Below are 24,477 nucleotides of genomic sequence, written 5' to 3'. Positions count from 1 at the left end.
GAGGCCATCAGCGTCTTTTTGCCGATGTGGCCTCCAGGGTTTCCATTTTGTTATGATTGAACACCTGAAACTAGAGCTGCGACCTGAGACACAGCATCTCAGGAAAACTGCTTAAGAGTTTTAGTTCTGTCATGTTGACCTTTCGGCATCTCTTACCAACTTCAATATTATATTTTCAAAACGAGCCAATAAAGTATAGACCCTTTCATCAATAAAAACAAAAACAATGCTTGAACGTTCTATTTGGGCCCCAATCTACTTCCTCTACATTAAGATAACATATGGAATGTTAAAAAGGAAGTCTTGTGGGGCCAACTATGATGCTGATAATGGAACTCTCTTGAAAGGGTCCATATAAACCCCTATTCATATTTCACATTTTTACAAAAGTGTTTAGGATGCAGAACTGACGGGCTGAATTAATTCTTCAGCTGATGAATAGGTTCACCTAATTTTGGTGTTTAAACAGAAATAGAGTACAGTGAATAAAAAACAGCACTGACCATAAAAATCTACTAGCAGCTTTAGCCACTGTCAGAAGACTTAAGAGCTTTCCCTATGATGAAACAGTGGATGTTTTGGCTCAATTCAGAGTATACAGAAAGAATGCAAAGTGCCAAATATACCTCAGACTTCCTGAAGAACAATGCATTAAATTCTCCATTCACTGGGTAAGGCTGCTACTGCATGGTCAAGACAAGACCTCAAAATGGTAAATCCCCCCAGTTGTGTGTTTAGTAGAACAATGGAACTTGTCTGTACTGCCCAGTGAAACCCAGCTGACCAAAGTAGAGTCAATCACCACACATTGCAGACAGGAAGCATCTAAAGAGGGTGACTCCAAATAAAGGCTTAAAAACTATTATAATAATGGGCAAAGCACTATCACACTTATACACTAAACTAATGCATTAATATGGTTTGGACATATGTTTTCTAATAGCACTAATTTATAAAAAGGCCCTGTTTCTGGAAATGTGGAAGGGCCAGGAGGCTTGGCCCTGGTTTATCAGATTATGGCGGGTCTTGCTTCAAGTCCTTCTGCATCCACAAGAATAGGTCACAAGCAGAGAGCTACCAGATTAGCACAAAGAAAAAGGCTTTTAGGGGAAATCAACAGGAACTTGTTGAACCTGTTCAGAGACAAAAAAGACTGTTTGGAAAAATGGTGGCTGGCTGTAGCAGACAAGATTGCTGGGTTTGTTTCTTGTTGTGGTCTTTGTTTTTTGGCTGTTTCCCTTTACAGAGTGAGTGGGCTAGACTTCTATAGTATGGTTAGCAACAGGTGTCAATTCTCACAAATATCTGTTGAAGTAGTGAATACATTATCCAAAACCCTACTAAAACTAAAACTACTTTTACTTTGACAGAATTTCTAAGATAAGTGAAAACGAAACTATCAAGCTAGCAAACCATTTACCAGCACGACAATACAGGTGTAATATTACACCCCTGCACAAACAGCGACTGTATGTACATAAAGCTGCACAGTTTAAAATGTAGCACATAGAATATGGGTTCCCTTTGAAACTTGAGTGAGATAAGATATCAAGGCCTTTGGGAGTGATTCACCCTGTCTGCACTGTAAGAGGAAGAGCAGGCTCAACACATCGCTGTGTCTCTGCAGCGAAGGCACAGTATTGCCAAATGTCGGCACCCAGTTTCGCTCATGCAGCCTATATTTGTCATGTGTTTAGGCGTCAGACCTTTTAGCGGTGCTTCTGTGCTTTCAGAGCGGAAACCATATGGGAAGTGCCCCTGACCATGTGATTAGAGGCTCAAAGCTTCCTTATGGCTGTAGAAATCCTGTCCATGGGACTCTGACTGGGACACAATACACAATGCTTGGACTGTCACTGCACAGTGTGCATGGGGCTCACTACTTTATGAGGGCAAGGTAAGAGGATTGCACACCAATCTGGTAATTAGCAATCAATAATCTGTCAAACCGTGCCCATATTGTGTGAAAGCAAACCTTCATGACCACTAGGAATATTTATAGCTTTTGTTTACTCCAAAAAGTGTAGTGTTGGATTCAGCTAGAAGGAAGGATCTGACTTCATCAAGGGTGAAATGACAAATACGTAATGCTATCTGGTATCTAGTGGTTTAACCATTTTCTGTTTATCAACATTACCACTTCTCGAACCTCTTAAACACTTCTTAACCAGCAGTAACACTGAGACTGAAAAATCATACTAAAGCTAATAGATAAGTGATCAAAGCAAAAGCCTGTAAGATGCTGAATCTACCAACAATCTAATATGCTCTTGATTTATGAGCCAGAACCTTTGGGTCCTGACATTTTTTGACCCATAATGACTTCCCTCAGTAAACCCCTGGACCATGACAAGCATAAGGTGATCCAGACAAAAGCAATCATTAAGGACAACCTAACCCCTCAGACACAGAAGCATTTGGGCCTGAACACAACAGGGCTCTTTGGGTAAAAGGTTGAAGAACCCTTTTCAGTCAATTTGTGTCAGTCATAAACTAGCTAAGATTCTCATTAAATCACCCCCCAACCCCCCTCCCCCCCTCCGAAAACAATTGGTTTTACCCAGCTTGAGTTGCTGCAGCCAACTGCTAAGGTAGCCAGGCAGCTACAGCCCTACACTCTGGGGGGTATGAACATGGGGGCTCATGAACATGCCCCCAGAGTGTAGCGCTGTAGCTGCCTGGCTGCTTTAGCTGCTGGCTGCAGCTACCCAGATATCTATGTGACAAATCGTCGGCATTGCCCTTTAATGTCGTAAGCTTTTGTACAACAGCTGACAAAAGAGTACTCTCTCACTCTTTCTCCACATACATTCCTCTGACCTCATACTTCCACACTGTCAGAGTGTAAAAGCACTCTTGAAAACCATTAAACTCCACCTGGCCAACCTGGCAACAGATGACATACCTCCAGGACGGGCCCTGCCCCCAGGATGGTCCTCTCCACTCCACTGGTGTAGCCCTTCTGGCTCAGAGCGGTCAAGCAGTGGATGAGGAAGTTGGTGCTCTGCGTCTTCCCCGAGCCGCTCTCGCCCGAGATGATGACCGACTGGTTGACGCCTTTCTTCAGCATGGTGTGAAAGGCAGAGTCCGCGATGGCAAACACATGCGGCGGCTGCTTGCCCAGATGCTGGTTCTCATACATCTTGACGTACTTGGGGTTGTAGATGGGCAGGAACTTGAAGGGGTTTATGGCGATGAGGATGTTGCTGGCGTACGTGTAGATAATCTCCTTGTGGAAGCGGTAGCGCAGGGTGTCCAGGATGCTCGTCTCGGTCAGGACGGGCAGGTTGCAGAGGTCATCGCAGTCCTCCTGCTGTGGAGGGAGGAAGCCGCGGCTCAGGAGTCCCCGGGCTTCCCTCTCCGCACACACCGAGGCCAGGTGGTTGTACGGGTTGGAGCCATCACATTGGCGCTCCTGCAGCGCAAAGAAGTAGCCCTCACTCTGAGGGTGCTGCTCCTGGGCCTTCCTCGGCCACAGCAGGAGCCTCTGCACTGGAAGGTCACTAGGCTGCAGGATCCACTCCTCCCCGCCGCAGTCTCTTACCTCCACCAGCACATAGGGCTTGGACGTGTCCAGGCCAAGGGTGGCTCTGGCGTTCTGGACGACGGTAGCGGTGGTAGTTGACTTGGGGATATTGAGGGTGCAGCACGGAGAATTTTCGAGGGACAGTCGAGGATAGATTTGTAGAAGGAAGGTCGCTTCCTCATCTTGGTGGGATGAACTTTCGTCATCTGTTACACTCATCCTGACAGACACACATCAGGCACACATCAGCATACCGCAGTCTCCTCCACCAACATGTGGTTTTTACCTGATGCAGAAGGAGAGACAGAGAGAAAGAGAGAAAGAAAGATTGAGAGAGAGTTCTGAAATTTAAGCTCTTTATCCATGAGATAGTTGACATAAAATGAAAACAAATGTTCTCACACCTATAAAGTTTATTTCAAAGGTATTCTGCATAAACCAACCATAAACAAGCTTCTTGTGATTCATAGCTCACCGTAAATTTAGTCTTTTAGTATTTTCCCCTACTCCTCTGTATTATCCATAATTCATTATAAGGGGTATGACATAACGTACATGAGAAACCAATAGTAAGAGATTCTATTTAGATGAAATCAACACAAAAGGTTAAAAACACATATATGCATACGTAGGCTACTAGACCGACACCACCTGCAAGCAGAAGAAGCAGAGACTGGTTGAGCGCGCATGTTGTTACATGTTGAAGAAAGCAGGACAGCGAGGTCAGAAGACGATTATAGTATAGTAGGCTAAGCTACATGTCTTTAATTCACCGAATGAAATAGCCGAGTAATTACTGTGATCTAAACAATGCATGCTCATCATCGTCGCCGTAAATCTTCTGAGGCAATACCCTACATTGAACGTATTGACGCGCAAAGGTACTGAAATGCTAAATACTCAAAAGACATACGACCAACATAGTAGGCTAACACTACTTTTGTCTAAGACCTACCTCATTTCATTTTTGGTGAAGTCTTGATTTCAGCTTGACAAAGCGCGACGAGTAAAATCCAGTAGGTTACTCTGTTGTCAAAACAAGCTATTCACCTGTGCAACCGTGGAGGAGGAGGCAATGATCAAAAAGGATTGAGTTCAAAGTTTAGCCTACTCTGTACAGCACTTAGTGGATATTCCGTTCGAGAGTAACATTGCTGAATAATCTTTCGATTGAAGTATGACTTTTTTTAAATAAATATAGGCTTAATTAACATTAAAGTAGCCTCCACTAAGCAATGTAGTTTTCACTTTTGACTGGCTTTACTTCCTCTCTGAGCGACTTCGCCCAGGCGTCCGTCGTGTGGGTGTGGTTGCTGCTGGCTGGGCCCTTCCCTCTCAGAATGCATCTCTGCTGCCCCACAGAAATCAGCCTCACCTAGCAGGGTAATGATTCATCAAATTCAAAGCCAGCTTGCTCTAAGGCTTATGTAGGCCGATAAACACTTGTTGTCGTCGTGTTTTTGTTCTTTGTGTATTTACTAGACTATACAATTTAACAAATGAGCATGTATTTAGTCTCGTTAAATATTTATAGGCTATGTTTAGATGATTTGCTGCCTATCACATTTTTTAAGCAGTAGGTGGCGCTACATCTATTCATAGTTCTCTCTGTAATACCATAAGCATTATTCTGCAGTCTAGCCTTAACAAAACCACTGTTCGAGCATTAATTAATCATGGTTGGATATATGAAGAGTGAAATATCAACATTAAGTGAAAAATTTACAAAAATTACAGAAAGTCTCATGTGGGTCACTTCTCAGGCTCCAGCCTGAGCAGCTTCAATGACTGTGCATCCTTTCCCCAAAACCTTGGAGCCAACCTGCTATGATTGTGTGGTGCTCCCATTTTAGATTCCTCTGAGTGAAAGTGTGTCTGACTGGCTGGCCCCCATGCTCCAACTAGGCTTATCTGTCTATAGGCCAAATGCTGCGAGAAAGGGAGAGACATTTATTTGACACTAGAAGAACTGTAATCCACATAAGCCACATGTTCCTTGATCCTCTATTAGTTTCTCAGTCTATGTCTATGCTAACTGAAATAAACTGGAATTGATAATAACTTAAATAAACAAGTGGGATAATTTTTAAGTTTGAGGTGTGAAAAGGAGAAGAGGAAATGGTTGTGAGAAGAAAGCATGAAAGCACTAGGTCTCTAACAAAGCACTGGAAATTGAGAAGCGTCGGACTTCCCTCCCCCTCTGACCATCAGTGGTAATGGTTTTCCTCTGTCTTCACGTCGACTGTCTCCAGTAGGCCTGCTGGTCATTCCCTTCCCATGTTAAATCAATTTATCTGTCTTAATATCCGCAGAAATGCCATTGCACTGTCGCCCACACTTACATCGACTCTCAATCACCTATGATCTCTTTCCACAGTTGCCCTCACTCAGTCTCTGACTCATGATGCTTCATGGGAAAACCAAAACAAACCTCTGAGGGACAAAACTAGGTGATAACTGGTCATTACGTAGTCTCATTATATTTTGCATGCTACATCTCAGATTACTTACCACCATAACTATAAGTAAAAGTATATATACTCTTTTGATCCCATGAGGGAAATTTGGTCTTCGCATTTATCCCAATCCGTGAATTAATGAAACACACTCAGCACACAGTGAACACACAGTGAGGTGAAGCACACACTAATCCCGACAGAGTGAGCTGCCTGCTACAGCGGCGCTCGGGGAGCAGTGAGGGGTTGGGTGCCTGGCTCAAGGGCACTTCAGCCGTGCCTACTGGTCAGGGTTCAAACCGGCAACCGCCTGGTTACAAGTCCAAAACGCTAACCAGTAGGCCACGGCTGCCCCAAATAATAATAATAGGTACCTGAAAGCAATGTTTATTCACTTTTCCTCTCTTTTGTATTTTCCTTCTACTTTCTTACATCTACATACATGAACTTTGTCCCTTTCAAAGAAAAACAAGAATCTTCATTTTCACTGCTTTCCCCAACAGCTGTTGCTCTGTCTGTTGGTCAGTCTGTCTGTCTGTCTCTAAAACAAAATATGGCCAAATGAATCCCCAATAGTTGTTTAGTGATTCTGTTATGGAGCAGTATCATCTTCTTAATCCATAAACTCATCTGCATGAATTCATAATAGTCAGAACAATTTAATTAGTTGTGCTGCTAATGAATGAGGACATGGCTGCACATCTTTGACATACACTAGCTGTGTTGTGCTCCCTTTTACTTCCAATAGAGGTCACTGTAATTCAGGCTAAGAATTCCATAGTGTCATGCACTGCACAAGGCCACACCACCATGTGAAAAACAGGATCTCAATTCCACCCATCCAAAACCTTGGTGCTTAATGCATCAGATGCCTGTGTACTGTGTATTGTATAGTGGCTTGTTGTAACTGGCCAAGTCCTGAGGATTTATGGATAGAATTGGACACTGTGAAATGTAGCATTGTGGGCTACAGGGGGGAAATTTAGGATATTTTCCATGCCATTAATATGGCACAGGTATAGATCCAGTCGCCCTCTTGGCACCAATGAGATGGAACAATTTGGTCAGCCCTCTCAGTCCCTGGAACATTCTAGTTCTGTACGGAGAGATTGAATGTGTAAAACACATTTGTTCCACGAGCGCACTGACGACCCTTTTCATTCACTCGTTTACACAATAATTAGTAAGGTTTCGGTTTAGTTAAACCACAATAGCCTGTGAAATCTCTTATTTGATTTTTTTAAAATATTTTTATGTTACAGAGGAGGTCAAGTAGGGTTGAGTTACTAAAGTCATCAGACAAACATTAGTTTGACTGCTGTATTCTGAGAATTGTGGATGTTTGCAAATCAAGTGTCAAGTTTGTAAGTCTAAGTCTTGGGAATCGGAATTCCTCTGCCACTCAGCAGGATAGACGGCTGTTTACTTTGTTCTGACACTCTTTGATATACCACTTTTCACGTAGTGTTACTGAACAAAAACCAAACAATTGTTACATTACCGTTGTAGGCTACTGGCAAAGCAGAAGGTCGATATTGCAAATGACACATTTGCAGCTTTGCTGTGAAAATGTCCAGCTGTGTGATTCCCCTATTTGCTTTTTTGTTTTTTGATATCAGAAGGTGTGAAATAGATTTAAAGTACACTTACATCACTCCCCTTTCAGCGCCCTTGCTTGGCAGGAAACCATAGGCCTACTTCAACAGCATCATTTCTCTAAACAAACATCTGGTTTCTAAGGGAACCACATCTGTAACCTAGCAACATACAAATATAAACAAGGAAATGCACATCATATGATATGATAAACCAATTATGGTGTTTCAGCCTTTTGAGAATTTTAAAACAGAGATTTTCATCAAGTCAAGTCAAGTCAAGTCAGTTTTATTTAGTATAGCGCATTTAACATGCACAAAGTGCAACCCAAAGCGCTCTACATACAATACATTGACAAAAAACAAAAGACAATAAGACAAAAAATGCCAGACGGAGCGGCGTAGTCGCCAGCGTTGACACCAGATGACAAAAACATTTTGATCATTGATCAGGACTTACAAACTGGACCTATTAATAATGTTCTTCAGAGGTAGCCTATACTAAATTGTGTTAATGTGGGACACTGCCTAATGTTGGACACCGCCTAATGTGGGACACCTAAACTCCAGTGGGTGTGGCTCTTCTTCAAACTAATGAATGTCATTGAAACTATGGGAAAGCCAAAGCTGTAGGGTCCTGATCAAAATTGGATGTGGATGTAGCCTAATGTGTTGCCCTCACATTGTAGACTAGCTTAATATAGCCTAAAAGTCCGAAAATCAAAACATTTCCCACATTAGGGCAATCCACCCTATCCATGGCTATAGCCTACAGACATAGGGAGTCCCGACAAAAAGTTTTAGGCGAACCTAAACGGTTAATCAAATGGATTTCAAATTGAAAATGTGGATGTAAAGAAAATAGGCGTAGGCGTGTGGAGTGTAACGGTAGGCTACATGGTGCGTATTAGGAGAGGTAGGCTAAATAACGGCCAAGCTGTATTCCTAATTTGGCTTGAGATGGGCGGGTGCTGAACGCTGGTAATTTCCCTTCTTTTTAACTTGAGCGAAGTTGGAACTGGTTCGCAAGACGTGTTGCTTCAGGCGTAGCATTCAGGAACTCTGAAGACCAGCCTACTGACAAGGGTAAGATGAAGAAATTTAAGAACATTTTCACGTTTTCTTACAGACACTCTGAAATATGCTAATTTTCATCTCATTTGACAGTTTTGTTTTTGTTTGGCAGTGTAACGAAGGGTTCAACGAAGTTAACGGATAGGTTATTGAGAGTAGCCTAAATAAGATTGTGCACACAGCACCAGCTGCATTTGCCTATAGCGGGTGGTGGGATGGGCGACAGTTCGACACGAGTGAGCCTTCTGTAGGCTATTAGAAAGAAAATTGCGTGTTTGAATCACACATAGGCCAGCCCGGGATAGACCTAGGACTATTGATTACAGTTAGCGCATCATCAGCTGCGATTTTACGTTAGCCTACTTAGTTACCACAGAAAAATACAAGGCGGTTAAGGCAAGTGTAGCGGCTATGTAATTTTTGTTGGGCGCGGCAAGCGCATACGCGCACACCCATCCAAACCTGTTGCTATGTGACCTATTCATCAGTAACTTAAACTATAGCAAACAGATGTTTAATAAGCTTTTAAACAAATAACATATATGAATTAGATAGCTAGGCTATTTTCATCCATGTGGTAGCCTATTTTTCATATTGTGGTGTAGTTTCTAATTGTTTTTTTTACAGTTACAATTTGAAAGATGTTTCAGAGTTAACCATTGCCTATTTATGCATATATTTGATAGAATTTATGTTTATTTTAAAACATTTATGTTTTATTTTCTGATGAATAGGCTATGTAGGCTATGCATGCTCTCTTGTGTCTCTGTGGCTGGCTTCAGACCTGGCTTGATAAAGTCTGTTTTGTGTCTCCCAACAATTTATTGTTTTTTAAACTGGATTATGGGTGAAATTTGATTTGAGATGGTGTAATAGCATTGCTCCTGACCACTTCGTTTTCCAACAGTCTCCAAACGTCTGCACACAGGCACGTGTCTTTAGGGGAAATTCTCTGCAACAGTCACTCAACTATCTTGTTTCCTCCTGTATCAACCCTCCTGACAGGGTCATAGTCCTATTTTAGGGTCTTAGATAATGGGAAATCCTCTGTTTCAGCCCCCCCCCCCCCCCACAAACACACACACACACACACACACACACACATCTCTCTTTACTGCCCTCTGAAGGGAATTCCACGTAAGTAGTCATTAATCAAATTAGAGTTGCCCTTCCATGTTATCAGTGCAAGCCTGGCAGGTACTGTTGTACATCACCTCGCCAAATTGGAGCCACCAGTGTTCTCAGAGCACTGGAGGGGGAGGACATTGTGTACGCATGTGTGTGGGGGATCGAGCGATCAAGAAAGATAAATGAGGGGCAGGGGTAGCTCGAGAGGAAAGGCAAAGGGTGGCTCCTGGCACCACTGACTCACTTCACAGTTCAGGGGCAGCCGCAACATCTGGGACAGATCAGCGCGTTGGAAAAAGTGACCCTAAAGTGGGGGAGGAGGGAGGACGAAATGGTGGGAGAGAGGGAGGCAAAAAATGGGAGTGAGGTGAAGGGTGGATGGGGGGGTGGATGGGGATTGCTGTGACTCATAGCTTTGCTATTGCCGTCATGACTGTGTTTAAAGTGTGTGTACATCTGCAGCTGGGGATCAAGGGGAGGGGGGTAGGGTGTTCCCTGAAGTTCTGCTGCTCTTGCTGTCCATATCTGGCTCTGGTTTTATCTCTTCCAGCCTGTCTGCATTTGTTCTATGTCACTGTGTCCATTTCACCAGCTTCAAATCACAAAACACACACACACACACACACACACACACACACATACTCTTGCTCTCTCTCACTTTACCTCCCCCTCATTTTCTCTCTATCCCTTTCTCTTCCTTTTCTCTCTCTCCTCTCTCTGCCCTTCTCTCTCAGTTTTCATTGCCCTCTTTCCTTTCTACCACACCCACCTTACTCAGCTGATGAATGCAAAAGTGACATGTTTACGTCTGAGTGTAAACTGTCCAGAAGGATGGCGTCCACTCTGTGTCGTCTGTGAGGAGGTGGTCTGGCTGAATAGGCCAACTGTTAGCAGATCTGGCCTCTCCTCCCACGGTTGCTGAGAGAATGAGAGGCTAGCTTTTCGCAAGGGTGTCGCAAAGTGCTCCAGTACGCCTGTTCTTGGCGTCCATTAAGGAGCGCATTTTTTGTCCTGCAAGAGGTTGACTCACATGGAGTCATGGGCTTTTCTCTTGCACTTGATTAACACACAGTACAATATGTCATGAGTTAGGTTACTCATATTGTACTTTTGCTCTGCCCTTTTTTTGTACACATCTTACACGTCACATGTCTTCATCCCAACAAGTCCCATTATTTATGTAATTTCACTACTATCTTTTGTTGTTTTTCTCTTCATTTAAGAAATCATATTATTAATTTGTGTACAATGTACAGTACAGAATCTTTGTGATCCATTCATTTAAATGCTGTATCTTTGTCAACCATATCTATAATTATCCGTTTTTTGCTGTGTCTCTAGAAAGTTTTGAACAAAGCCTTGGTCAAACCTGCGTCCATAATGCCTTTGGTTGTGATGTACTCCTCTCCACTGCTGTGGACGCGCGTGCTGGCCATGCTGTTTGCCTGCGTGGCCTTCAGTGTGGCGATCCACGGTGCGCTGGTGATGGACCAGCCGGCGGGCGACTGGTGTCTGTTCAGCTGGGGCTTCAGCTTCGCCGGGTCGGCGCTGGTGCTGCTGGTGGAGCTGTGTGGCCTTCAGGCGCGCATGCCCGTCTCCTGGAAGAACTTCCCCATCACCTTTGCCTGCTACGCCTCGCTCTTCTGCCTGTCCGCCACCATCATCTTCCCCCTGTACTTCCTGAAGGGCAGCAACACTCGCAGTGAGTCCCACGACTACCGCGTCGTCTCGCTGGTCTTCTCCTGCCTGGCCACCGTTGGCTACCTGACGGAGGTGAGCATCAGCAAGGCGCGGCCCGGCGAGGTGGTCGGTTACATGGCCACTGTGCCCGGCCTGCTGAAGGTCTGCGAGACCTTTGTGGCCTGCATCATCTTCGTGTTCATCAGCGACCCCATCGCCTACGACAGTCACGCAGCGCTCAAATGGTGCCTGGCCGTCTACTGCATCTGCTTCATCCTGTCCGCCGTGGTCATCATCCTGTGCGTGGGCGAGTGCACCGGCTGCCTACCCTTCCCCTTTGCGCGTTTCCTGTCCGCCTACGCCACGCTGGCCGTCTTGATGTACCTGTCTGCCACCATCATCTGGCCCATCTTCAAGTTCGACAGGAAGCACGGAGGAAACCCCTCGAGACCCTCCACGTGCGGTCGCTACACGGGCCTGTGTCCTTACGACAAGCTGATGGCCGTGGCTGTGCTCACGGGCGTCAACCTCATCCTGTACATCGCTGATTTGATATACTCTGCCAGGCTGGTGTTTGTTGCTGTTTGAGTCAAAAGAACAGACAGAAAGAGAGAGAGAGGAGAGGGGGAGGAGAGAAAAAGTAAATGATGAAAGAAAAGATGAATGAAAAGACAAAGAGGTTATGATAGACCAAGAAAAATCAGAGGAACTCAGAAATCACTGTTAATCCGTGTTTTACCATTTATCAGTATTTTGATCAGAAATCAGTAGTCGCCAAAGTTGCTTTCGCTTACATCATATGTATCAAAGAACTACACTGATCATTAAGAAGTATTATAAAATGGAGATGAAACGTGCAGCTATAATGAAAGAAGGCTTGCTACCTGATGTTTTGTTTTTTTCAATCCTTTCATTATTCCCATGCAATGCATGTCACAATAAAAAACTTGAAAAAATGAAATGATCAATAATACTTACCATAAAAACTGTTCCTAAAACTGACTGCTTATGCAACCACTGATCTTGTGTTTTGTGGTCAAATGAGTCATGTCAAGGCTGAAGTTTTTTAAAATTTCTATCTGTGGAGATTGTGCTTATACATATATATATATATATATATATATATATATATATATATATATATATATCAGTGTGTACCCCTTTTTAGTGCTCAACTGCTGTGTTAAAATGGTATTTTGATGAAGTAATCCAAAGCAATATAACATATTAAATAAATTATATATAGCCTTTATAACTTGATTGTGATGTATTTCTACATGTCTGCGATCTATCTCCACATGGTAGGACAAGCAACTATTTCAGAAATACCTGACTTCATCAGTATAATCATGAAAGCTTGAATCCATAATGTACTCATTTCACATAATGCTTGTTTCATACAGTATATGACTACAACCAAAGTAGTGCACACGAGCAGAAATGAGGTAGAAGCAGAGATATTTTGCAATGTGTTTTGTATGGTAGTTTTTGTTCCTTTTACTGGCATGTAGCTGTTTGTGTTTTGTATGCAGGACTGCTACAGTTCCTATGCGCCTATATGAAAGTATTTCTTAGGTTTACTCTAAGTTCCTATGCGCCTATATGAAAGTATTTCTTAGGTTCACACATCTTGGGAGTTTTAATTTGATGTTTCTCTGTGTCTCAATACAGAACCTTTGTAAAGGTTTGAGGTACTGCATCAAATTTAAGGGAGAATTATGACTCACTTTGGAATAAATAATATGAATGCACAATCAGTGTCGGTGGTCTTGTTATTATGTTATTAATGCTTGTTCTCTTTAATCTTTTTAGTACAAATTCATACCTTAATTCACACACAAGCACACAGATACACATGCATTTAAAGCAGGGGTGTCAAACATCAGATCAGGCCCTCCAGCAGGTTTCATACGGCCCCCAAGATGTTTTGGGTAGGAAGGGAAAATTAGAAAGAAAAGATATTCACATACAGCTTTCTTCAACAAGTTGTAATAAGCAATTTCTGTGATAAATTGATTAAACCTAGCACTCCAACCCATCCTCAGGAAGAAAGAGGCCAGGTGTTTTAAGAGAGAAAGAGCAGGATATGATGTCAGTAGATTTGTACTTGTTTGCTCATAAGTGGGTATAGTAAAGGAGTATGTCATCAAACAACACTCTGATACCAATGCAGAGAAATAAAAATGACCATGACGGCCCCCACGAGGTCTCATTCCAACAAATCCGGCCAACTGCCTAATATATGTTTGACCCCCCTGATTTAAATCTTGCCCCCACGTACAGTATGGAGGATGGTAAGATAGGAAAAAAATTCCATAACAACCACTGTTGGAGAGTTACAGACAAAGGTATCATCTTGGGGTCACCAAGTCCCCCAAAAAAATCTTCAAAAGTGGCCTCACTGCAAACTGCAAAAAAAAAAAAAAAAACTCACTGAAGAAGAACAGGCCAGCGAACCTTCTCTTCTTCTTTTCGGTGAGCTTTTTTTTGCAGTTTGCAAACGGAGTGCATTACCTCCACCATCTGCTGGACTTAGGTGTAATGGCAAGTGTACCCTGTAGCCTTGTTCTGGCCGCCGGGTGAATAAGGCGAATAGATTATTTAGAGGGCATGCCAGGTAAAAGCCTGTCCAGTCATTTAATTACCAATGTAAACAGCAGGAGTTACTGAATGGTACAGTGACTTTGTCTGGAAGTGTGATCTATTGTCAGATGAAATGAAAATTTGGATAGAAACACTTTAGGTGTGTATGGCATAGAAGAATGGCTATACTGAAAAGAATCCCATGCCTAATGAGAATTATTGTGGAGGGGCTGTGCTATTGTGGGGCTGTTTTTATTCCCTTGGGCACCTAATTAAGGTGCATGGTATCATGAACACCAATAAAAACCTGAACATTTTCAAAGGAAATCTGTCAATCTCTGCCAAGACACTAAAAGTTGGTCCTGATTGGATCAGGTCAATGAACCAAAACAAACGTCCAGATCTAAACAAATATGGTTTGCTGAACACAAAATCAATCAATCTCTCTCTCTCTCTCTCTCTCTCTCTCTCTCTCTCTCTCATACACACACAGTATATCTCATGGGAGGTGCTGGAGGGTGTGGCCCAGACTAGCCTTCTCAGTGCCCTTCACATGCTCAATGGGAACTCGTCCTCTTCACTTCACCATGGCGCAAACTCACAGGGTCCTAAATAGTGAAGAGTTCTGCTGTCCCATATGCCTGGACCTGCTCAAAGACCCAGTGGCCATCCCCTGCGGGCACAGCTACTGCATGGGCTGCATCAGAGACTACTGGGCCAGTGATGGTGACCTGGAGACGGTCAGCTGTCCCCAGTGCAGGCAGTCCTTCACGCCTCAGCCCATCCTGAAGCGCAACACGCTCCTGGCTGAGATGGTGGAGAAGCTGAAGAGGACGCACCTCCAGCAGGCCGCCGCTGCAGCCTCCGGCCCCTGCTCGGACACGCCGGAGGATGTGCTGTGCGACCTGTGCACCCGGAGCAAGCGGCGTGCCGTGAAGTCGTGCCTGGTGTGCCTGGCATCCTACTGCAAACTGCACCTGCAGGCGCACTACGAGTCGCCCGCGCTCAAGAGGCACAAGCTGGTGGAGGCCGCCGGGCAGCTGCAGGAGAAAATCTGCCCGCGCCACGACAAGCTGCTGGAGATCTACTGCCGCTCCGACCAGAAGTGCGTCTGCGTGCTGTGCGTCCTGGATGAGCACAAGGGCCACGACACGGTCCCCGCCGCAGCCGAGAGCACCAAGAAGCAGGTAGAGACCTTCGAGCATCAATGCACATTTCACAAATAAAAGAAGATTCTAATTCTAAAATTGTAATCTTTTGATGTGATTGCTAGAATAACTCAAAGACTGGTTAGGACCTTAGACTTTAGGTCTTATAAGTTATAAGTTAAGAGTTAGTTTAAAAGTTTAAACTTGGTGCTGGTGACTGCATACAAACTTCAAGGTTTTTATATTGGTCAGAAAGCAGTGTAGTCACAGCAATAATATCCAGAAATTGGTTGCCTTGAAACATTATCTATCCTGGGGGATAGTTGAAAGAGTTTCAGGGAAAGAATTTAAGGAATACTCCAGGGGACAGAAGAATCAGAAGATAAATGTTATTTTATTAGCCACAAAAAGTATTTGCATTTTTCCCTAATGAAATATGGAATAGAGTTCTGTTTTGATTGTGGGAGTCACTGTAAGGACTTCGCTGACAAACCCAGTCTCAAAAGATTCAGGCCAGCTGTCCAGAAAGTTAAAACACCGGACGGCTGATTCATCCTCCTGTCCTAGATTCAAATGTCAACATGGCATTATCTATCATGTACCCTCGCTTCTTCCTCCATTTGAATGCTCAAGATGAATATCAACCAGGATTTATCGACGGGTCAACAGCTGTGTGGCTGCTACTTTGACTCTTTTCCCTGTTGCATATCTTGCTTATGCAAACGTGTCTGAGCTTTGCCTACTGACAAGACCATATTCTGATAATGAATTTACATGCATGAGAACAATGTTACAATGTCAAATCTTAAATGAAAGTATGGAGTAAAAATCAGAATGATGCAATATTAGGGGCCAGAACTCAAAACCTACTTATTTCCATTCATGTCAATGGACAGATGTCAGCCTCAGCTTTCCCCCTAACATCCTCACATGGAGCTCAGTGAGTGTAAACCATATCTGGTTAGCTTCAGGTGCTGGAAGTCATTCTTGCTGGTTCTTCCGCAGTAAATGCAGGATCATTTTTTCAGGTGATGAAGGCAGGAAATAACACGTGCTCAAGATTTGAACCATCTGTCTGCACATATCAAATGACACATTTGGTTATCCTCGGCGAAAGCCCAGGAGCTATCTCTCTGCCATTTCCGCTTTTTATTCCAACCTAATCTCTGAATGACTTCTCATGTCAGAGATGGTTTGACTATGCTGATACAGTATGTAGCACTTTGTGAGATGGTCTAACAAAACTGATAGCTCTTTGTTTGAGGTGCTTTGACTAACTCATTATGAGACGCTCTGACAAGCTCTTTGTAAGATGGTTTGGGGGTGGTGGTGGTAGTGTAGTGACTAAGGAGCTGGGCTAGCATACAATACCCTGAAAAGTTGTGGGTTCATTTCCCGGCTTCCACTGTTGTACCCTTGAGCAAGGAACTTAACCCTGAGTTGCTCTGAGGACAATGGCCCTTAATAATAACAAGTTCCTATCATAGTTTTGGGTTTTTCAAAAGGGTTCTAAAGGCATATCTGTTCAACATGCATGTTTATTAAGCGCTTCTTATCTCTTATGGTTTGTATATTACAGTATTTGTTTATTTCTATTAGGCTATTGATTGAATTGACATTGTTGTTTATTATTACTATTCTCTTTAATGCAGCATTACCAACATTTTATATTGTTCACTGTTAAATTTAACTATTGTATTGTTGTTATTTGTATGTAGCTTTGGACAAAAGCGTCTGCTAAATACCATAACCATAACCATAATATAATTAACATGTAAGTCGCTTTGGACAAAAGCGTCTGCTAAATACCATAACCATAACCATAATATAATTAACATGTAAGTCGATTTGGATAAAGTGTCTGCTAAATAAATGTTTGACTATGCTGATAGCTCTTTGCGCTACGGGTTTGTCTGGCTGCAGAAGGAGCTGGGATCGGTGAGGAGGAAGTTTAAGCTGAGCATCCATGCCAGAGAGAAGGAGCTGCTGGAGCTCAGGCAGGCTGTGGACACTTTGAAGGTGAGAGGAGCTTGTCTGATCCAGCACAGGTGGAGAAGGAAGAGAGTGTGGTGTGGAGAAGGAAGAGAGTGTGGTAAAAATTAAGTATTAATCCACAAAGAGGCCAAATGTAACGCACAGGCAAGCCAACCGTACGGCAGAGAACAAAGCTTTATTCACCACGCTGTAAACAGGTTATAAACACACAAAAATCCTAGCGAGCATGAGAGCAATAAATCTATCATAAACAAAGTCTTACCATAATTTATAGGACTAAACAGGATATTCTTGATGGATTACATAAAATGAAAATGAAAGAGCTGAAAAGACATATTACTCCAGACTCCCTAAGGGAGGCTGACTTCAGAGGTCATGGACAAGAATAACCCCAAAATAACTGAGGTCATCCATGTAATGTCTACATTTATTTAAAATGTAGCCAGTTGGACAACAACAACCCGAGTAGACATTTACAGCTAAAGTGTAGTCTATATAGTGGAATGTTTTCCACAAGAGCATGAGGTGAAGAGGGAAGAGAATGTTGGAGTGAGCAGTCTCTGTCTCTTAGCTCTCTGTGCATGATGCAAACATGATATCTCTTTACATCAACACACACAAACACACAAACACATAACATGATATATGACATAACATGTATAAGACATATGAGATATATAAGACATATAAGTATATTTTATAACATTATTACACCCACCCACCCACCCACACACACACACACACACACACACACACACACACACACATGTACACACACACACACACACACAGGTACACACACACACACACACACACACACACACACAAACACATAACATGATATATGACATAACATGTATAAGACGTATGAGATAGAAGTATACTGTATAAGACTAATAAGTATATTTTATAACACTTTTACACACACACAAACACACACACACACACACACACACACACACAAACTGAAATTCATCCACATCTCTGACTGACCCATCTGTAGGAATCTGCCCAAGGGGCAATGGAGACCAGCGACAGGATATTCACAGAGCTGATCTCCTCCATTGCCAGACGGCACTCTGAGGTGCGGGAGCTGATCAAGGCGCAGGAGGAGGCTGCCGCAGCCCTCCTGGCCCAGCTGGAGGTGGACCTGGCCCAGCTCCGCAAGCAGGACATGCAGCTGGAGCTCCTGCTCCACACCGACGACCACATCCACTTCCTCCAGGTAACGCTGGCACATCCACTTCCTCCAGGTAACGGTGGCACATCCAGGTAACGGTGGCAAATCCACTTCCTCCAGGTAACGCTTCAGACACTAGGGTGAACATCCACTACCTCCAGGTAACGGTGGCACATTCACTTCCACCAGGTAACACCTAAGACACTTGGGTGAACATCCACTTCCTCCAGGTAACAGCTAAGACACTAGGGTTAACTTCTACTTCCTCCAGGTAACGCTTCAGACACTAGGGCGACACATCCACTTCCTCCAGGTAACAGATAAGACACTAGGGCGACACATCCACTTCCTCCAGGTAACGCTTCAGTCAGACATCACTGTGATGCTCATGGTATTCTAATACTGAAGTTACATATAAGGAGACAATTTTACAATGTGAAATCACAATATGGAGGGGTGTTGCTCTTTGCAACATTACTTGGTGTTTTAAAATCCATTGTATTCCTTAATATATCATTGTTTTTTTAACCTTGTGTGTCCTTGTCAATGTCATGCAAATATGAATGTCCTTTTGATATGTAATAAGGGGCTCTTGATTTGTAAACAAATTCCCACTTTTTCTCCATACTCTTTGTAATAGTGAAAGTGTTAATTATCCACACATCAATGCACATATTATATATATATATATTCCCTGGGGATAGTAATAGGAATGAGAAGATATGGAAATAACAATTAAAACAATTAAATCTCTCTCTCTCTCTCTCTCTGTCTCTCTCTCCCTCTCTCTATCTCTCTCTTTCCCTCTCTCTCCCTCTCTGCCTTGCTGTAGTGCTGCCATTCACTCTCAGGCCCCTCTGGTGTCACAGACCCAGCCAGCATCCACACAGACCCGCTGCTGGACTTTGGGAAGATGAGCAGTGCAGTCTATGCCCTGAGGAAAAGACTCGAGGACGTCCTCAAGGTGGAATGGCCAAAGATCACCAGGGCAGGTCAGTCAGGGGTTTTACCACATGACATTTGGGTGGTAAACTTTTGAGAGGAGGATTGAAGACTGAATGACTGTAATGGATCACACCAGATGCATTGAGAATGTAGTTGCTAACCTGCATGTCTTTCTACACAGCAAGCACTGTGAAATTTATTCAGAGTCCAGAGCCCAAGATCAGGCCAGAGTTCCTATACTGTGAGTCTATTGTACATATTTGGGACATGACATTTTAGCAATAATTAACCAATTGTGGCCCAATTGCCTCAAAATGCAAACAACTTGTGGTAGACCACAAACAACAATACCATTGTTGGGTCTTATGTGGTATTTGGTGGAAAATAACTCTTTCGCCCCGCCCCCCCCCCCCCCCTCTCCATTTATATTTCCCTCTCTCTATCTCTCTACATGCTCTGCCTCTGTGTATCTCTTTCCTAGACTCTTGTCCATTTAAATTAGACCCTAAAACAGCCCACAAGGACCTCTCCCTGTCTCAGGACAACAAGATGGTGACGGTGCGCAGCAGGGAGCACTCCTGCCCAGACCACCCCGAGCGCTTTGACTACTGGTGCCAGGTGCTGGCTTCTGAGGGGCTGTCCGGGTGCTGCTACTGGGAGGCCGAGTGGAGCGGGATGGGGGTCAACATGGCCGTGGCCTACAGGGACATGAGCCGGAAGGGAGAGGGAGGGGATTCTCACTTTGGCCGAAACGACAGGTCCTGGAGCCTCTTCTGTTCGCGGAAAGGCTACTCCTTCTGGCACAACAGCGTAGTCACCAAGGTCCCCGGCCCATTATCGTTCAAGATAGGTGTGTACTTGGACTACAGGGCGGGGACCCTGTCCTTCTACAGTGTCTCTGACACCATGACCCTTCTGCATCGAGCGAAAGCGACATTCACTCAGGCCCTCTATCCTGGTTATGAGTTTGCCTGTTACGGAGCCTCTGTGAAACTGACTCAAATGGAGTGAGAGAGAGCAGCAAATTAGTGGGAAAGAAATGGCACACTAAAAGAAATATTGAGATGTAAAAGTTAAGATTTCACCCGGTTGCTGTGGTTAGTTTCCACTGCGCTGGGGCATGAGTCATGTTCGCGTTGCTGAGTGTGGTTTGTTTTGGTTTGTTGCTTTCTGAAAATAGCGACCCGCCAGGCCAGGCGAACATAACAAATTAGAAATACTGTTTATGGTGGAGTACATCAACGAACGTGCCAAAAATGTGCTATCAAGGCGTGGTCATACAAATGTCCATTATATGTCTTATCACATATTTCTTTGATACTGTGGCCAAGCTTACTGGCTGATATTTATGGCTGCTGGAGTTACTGTTGTCGCAGTCCTCTCCTCCCATTAGTTCAGGGCAGCTCAGAAGCATTGAAAGTCAGCTGTCCCCTCAATGACCCTTGAGGGATTAAACCACTGAAGGCATGCTCAGCCTCCACTTTTAAGTAAACGGCAAGAGTTACAGTACCAAGCACACTATAGCTTTCTTTACTTGCATGGTGCTGTTGCACTACTGTAATTGCGATTCATAGGTTACATAAATAGGTTAGGTACTGTCCCATTGAAATAAAGATCAGCCTATAAATCAGCCTTTAAAGGAACCGTATGTAAGAAATGAAATGCAATTAATCATAAAATGGCCCTGATTTGTCACTAGACATTAGGAAATCATGCTAATTTCAAATACTTATATCACTGACAACAGTAGTCCGGCCAGGATATCGTCATTTCAAAACGTGAAGTTGCAGCCCTCAACTGATGTTGATGTTTACATATTTGTGTTTTAGCCTGATCCGCCACCCTCCACCTATCTAGTAATCACAAAGTCAGTAGTGTTTCGGCATCTGGGTTGCCAGCTCTGCTCTAGTTACCACATCTGCGGTGTACACCGCTCTACAGTATTTTGAGAGTGATTGTAGTACCAGTTTTGGCCAAAATCCTACATACGGTTCCTTTAAATGTAGACTTGCTCTCACATTTTGCAAATTCTGTTGATTACACATCTACCGACCCCCCCCCCAAAAAAAAATAAAAATAAAATATATATATATATTTGTCTTTATGTTTATATGTATGTTATAAACAGACCAGTTCCAAATGTCCAGCCTCTACTTTCCTGTACAGGGGGTCGTTTCTAGAAAAGTTAGCAACGACGTTGCTCAACCACCATGGTACGACGCAACTTGCGACTAAACAACGACACTGTTACACCTGTTTCCAGAAAACACCGTACCTGTGTCGCAATTCGCTACCTCCGACGTTCGAACACCATAGTTCCAACAACGTTGTTGATGATGCAGCGATACATATCATTGGTGGAAACAGTGGCAACGTGTAATACCCCACCCCCTAGAAATGTTCTGTCACGGCCTATGTCAACATGTTTCTAATCTAAACCGAGTGATTAATGCTGGTATTGTCATTGGCATCAGCCAAAACCTAAACCTATTGCAAGCATATAAAACAGATAACTTAAGCAGACCAATATGAGTCATTATTTGTGTTAAATATCTGTGTTGGAAAAAATATATAGCCTGGACAAATATCTGGGTATCCCATAGGTTATCAACTGTCTCGTGGCTTAACGGCAGCGCGTTGGTGCTGCAGTGCATCCTATCTCTTCTTTTCATCTCTGAGTAAGAGTAGGCCTACGAGACACAACATTAGGTTTTGACCATACATATTTATGTAGTTACTCTACATCGAGAGACCATAGGTACAATACATCAGTCAAAAACAATTGAATCTACGTGTCACACTAGTTCACCTGCAGGTAGCGAGAAGCAAGAGGACAATCTCACATCATAAGAAACCTACAACGTTGGGATAATAAGTCATCTGCTTTAGCCACTACACCATTTAACACGGCTGTTGTTAGGGACTGTGAAGATTATAATACTAAAAGCAAGGCAATACTTTAATTAACATAAATAGCAAGAATGAGCCAAGTAGGGGAGCAGTGTCTTAATCAAAATTAAGCTACAGGATAGATCAATCATTGAGTCACGAGATAAACATCCACTTCGCAAATTTTGGTTAGGCGGTTGTGATTTTTGGTTAGGCGCTCCGGACACCAACAGGAACTACCAAGGAACGACACAAGTGCGACTGCCTAGGGGCAGTAGTTCAAACGACCAAACTTTGCGTCCTTGTTTGCGATTGAGTGTTCGAACTACCCTTTCTAGAAACACCAAATCCAAGAACGATGGAGCGAACTACCAAGGTTGCGACGCAAGTTATCAAACGATGCTTTCTAGAAACGACCCCCAGATCTGTAGCTGGATATCTCAGACAGCTCCCTCTGCTGGTGGTTGTATATATCTGACTGACCCAGTAGCCAAACAGACTATAGAACCGGATTAGGTCCAGACGTCCTCCCCAATGGGCCATGTGAAGGAATATTATGATTGTCTGACTCTGACTGACTTTGTATGGATAGTGTAAATACTATGAATAGTACATTACCAATGTACTCTGGGGTTTGAGGGGGTGCAACAGCTTCTTACTGTATCTTTACAATCTGTCATTAAAATCTTTTTATATTGACTTGTACAAGAACATGCCTGTCGTGGTTGGGTAGTGAATGAATATTGAATCTCAATGTGTTTTTTTTTTTTTTACTGTACAATATTTTGGACACATTTTTTGTACAGGGGTTTATAATTTAAATCACACACACACACACACATATTCTCAGACGATAATTCACATTCAGAGGAGCTGTGATTCACCGATATTTGCTGTAGCTGGTAAACATTTGCTCAGGTATGTGTAACTGTTGGCTAAGCTCTGTGGCCTTTGTAAACTATGATGAAAAGCTATGAGGCCTCCACAAAAATGCACAAGCATGACTAAGTCTCTGGGATTCCTCTCGCCCTTACTTATCATCATCAGCTGTTCACAGAAGCCCTACCATCTCTTTTAGTTGCCTCTGATAACACAGACTCATAGCACTTCTTTGAGAGTCCTTTGTGTCAATATGTTTGTTCAGAGTGCTTCTCTAACATTGTCTTGATTTTGGTGTTTGAAGCCGCCTGAATCACCTACTCACATCAAATTGAATAAATATCACTGACAAGGCAAGTTTGAGCAGGCCTAATGATGGCGAAATGATGGCGAAATCAGGAAATGGGGTGACGTCTTTGCTATGGTTACATAGACAAACGCATGCTCGTCTCCAGTGTGTCATAGTTTCAGTGTTAGCAATGACACAAGATATAGATATCACTACCCTGAGCCACAGTGAGCACGAATGAGAGGGTGTGAAAGGATGGAACAGATGAAAAGGGGAAAAAAGAAGGGGGGGGGGGTCACCAATACATTCGAAGCTGTAATTATTTGAAATACCAGGTTTTGGACAAACTTGCAGATTTCTTGTATTACTTTAAAAACACTGTCATAGGACAACCACAAAACATGCATATAAAACATCTTAGTGTTACCAGTTGGAAAAGCAAAAATAGGAATGTCTAAATATGGGAACCACTTATTGGAGATAAGATCATGTTTTAGTAATGCAATAACTTGACCTCTTCATGGGGGAAGGAAACAGAGGAAATGTCGTGTTCACCCTTTTCGTCAGAACGCCAGGAAGTCATTTCATAAGGTCGTTGACAAGGAAATTTTACATTTCATTTTATATACCGTAATTTTAACCTCAGAGCAAATCCAAGTGTCTCTGACAGACTTTCTTGAGGCTAATCTGAATGAGTATAGATAAGAACCATAGTGCAAGACCAGACTTGATATCTCGAAGCTGCTCACATATTTTCAGTGACTGATAGTATAGGCAGGGAGAACATGTCTGCATCACTTCTGCTGAACAGATGACCTCAGCATTACTTTCTAGTCTACCCACTGAGCTAATAAAACCATTTCAAAAATATTTTATTAAGACAGGAAATGGGTGTGGTTGATTTTATATTCTGGATAATTGCTGCTCAGAAAACCCCACTGAGCATGTCTCAGATCAAATGAGAAATGGCCACCAGGTGGCAGTGTTTACCCAGAGTCAGACCATTACAGTAAAAGCAGCATACAAAATCATACCAGGACACACACACACAGACACACAGAGAGAGAGAGAGAGAGAGTTAAAGTAATAGAGCAATAACCAGCACCAATG

At 43.2% G+C, this 24,477-nt stretch overlaps 3 protein-coding genes across 5 annotated transcripts in view; 2 read left to right on the top strand and 1 right to left on the bottom strand.

The window, feature by feature from the left end:
• Positions 1–7,696, bottom strand: part of myo9b (myosin IXb) — a 28,899-nt gene extending 21,203 nt beyond the window's left edge. For both annotated transcript variants that reach the window (XM_042090178.1, XM_042090185.1), the window contains exons 1-4: positions 7,633–7,696; positions 5,349–5,455; positions 4,482–4,901; positions 2,906–3,812 (exon numbers count right to left, since the gene is read on the bottom strand). In XM_042090178.1, coding sequence (XP_041946112.1) covers positions 2,906–3,745 — 840 coding nt within the window. In that variant the 5' untranslated portion in view covers positions 3,746–3,812; positions 4,482–4,901; positions 5,349–5,455; positions 7,633–7,696. The remainder of the gene's footprint in view (positions 1–2,905; positions 3,813–4,481; positions 4,902–5,348; positions 5,456–7,632) is intronic.
• myadmb (myeloid associated differentiation marker b) lies at positions 1,879–12,585 on the top strand. 2 transcript variants are annotated; one of them, XM_042090973.1, is made up of 2 exons: positions 1,879–1,897; positions 11,121–12,585. In XM_042090973.1, exon 2 carries the CDS (start codon positions 11,160–11,162, stop codon positions 12,045–12,047), a length of 888 nt encoding a protein of 295 aa, XP_041946907.1. In that variant the 5' UTR covers positions 1,879–1,897; positions 11,121–11,159; the 3' UTR covers positions 12,048–12,585. The 2 variants fall into 2 exon arrangements, with proteins under 2 accessions (XP_041946907.1, XP_041946906.1); XM_042090972.1 differs by lacking the exon at positions 1,879–1,897 and adding an exon at positions 7,925–8,663.
• A 1,961-nt stretch (positions 12,586–14,546) lies between these two features.
• ftr66 (finTRIM family, member 66) lies at positions 14,547–20,935 on the top strand. Its single transcript, XM_042090529.1, has 6 exons — positions 14,547–15,229; positions 17,114–17,209; positions 18,189–18,410; positions 19,198–19,357; positions 19,492–19,551; positions 19,792–20,935. Exons 1-6 carry the CDS (start codon positions 14,603–14,605, stop codon positions 20,319–20,321), a joined length of 1,695 nt encoding a protein of 564 aa, XP_041946463.1. The 5' UTR covers positions 14,547–14,602; the 3' UTR covers positions 20,322–20,935.
• Positions 20,936–24,477: the final 3,542 nt, after the last annotated feature.

This window comes from Alosa sapidissima, chromosome 1, assembly GCF_018492685.1.
Source record: "Alosa sapidissima isolate fAloSap1 chromosome 1, fAloSap1.pri, whole genome shotgun sequence".
Classification (NCBI taxonomy): domain Eukaryota; kingdom Metazoa; phylum Chordata; class Actinopteri; order Clupeiformes; family Clupeidae; genus Alosa; species Alosa sapidissima.
Note: the sequence above shows the minus strand (reverse complement) of the source record. Positions and strands in the feature narration are given on the sequence as shown.

Coding starts and splice junctions, on each gene's coding strand:
- myadmb (XM_042090973.1), top strand. CDS start 11,160: ATGCCTTTGGTTGTGATGTACTCCTCTCCACTGCTGTGGACGCGCGTG.
- ftr66 (XM_042090529.1), top strand. CDS start 14,603: ATGGGAACTCGTCCTCTTCACTTCACCATGGCGCAAACTCACAGGGTC. Junction 15,230..17,113: donor CCGAGAGCACCAAGAAGCAG/GTAGAGACCTTC, acceptor GTCTGGCTGCAG/AAGGAGCTGGGATCGGTGAG. Junction 18,411..19,197: donor ACCACATCCACTTCCTCCAG/GTAACGCTGGCA, acceptor GCCTTGCTGTAG/TGCTGCCATTCACTCTCAGG.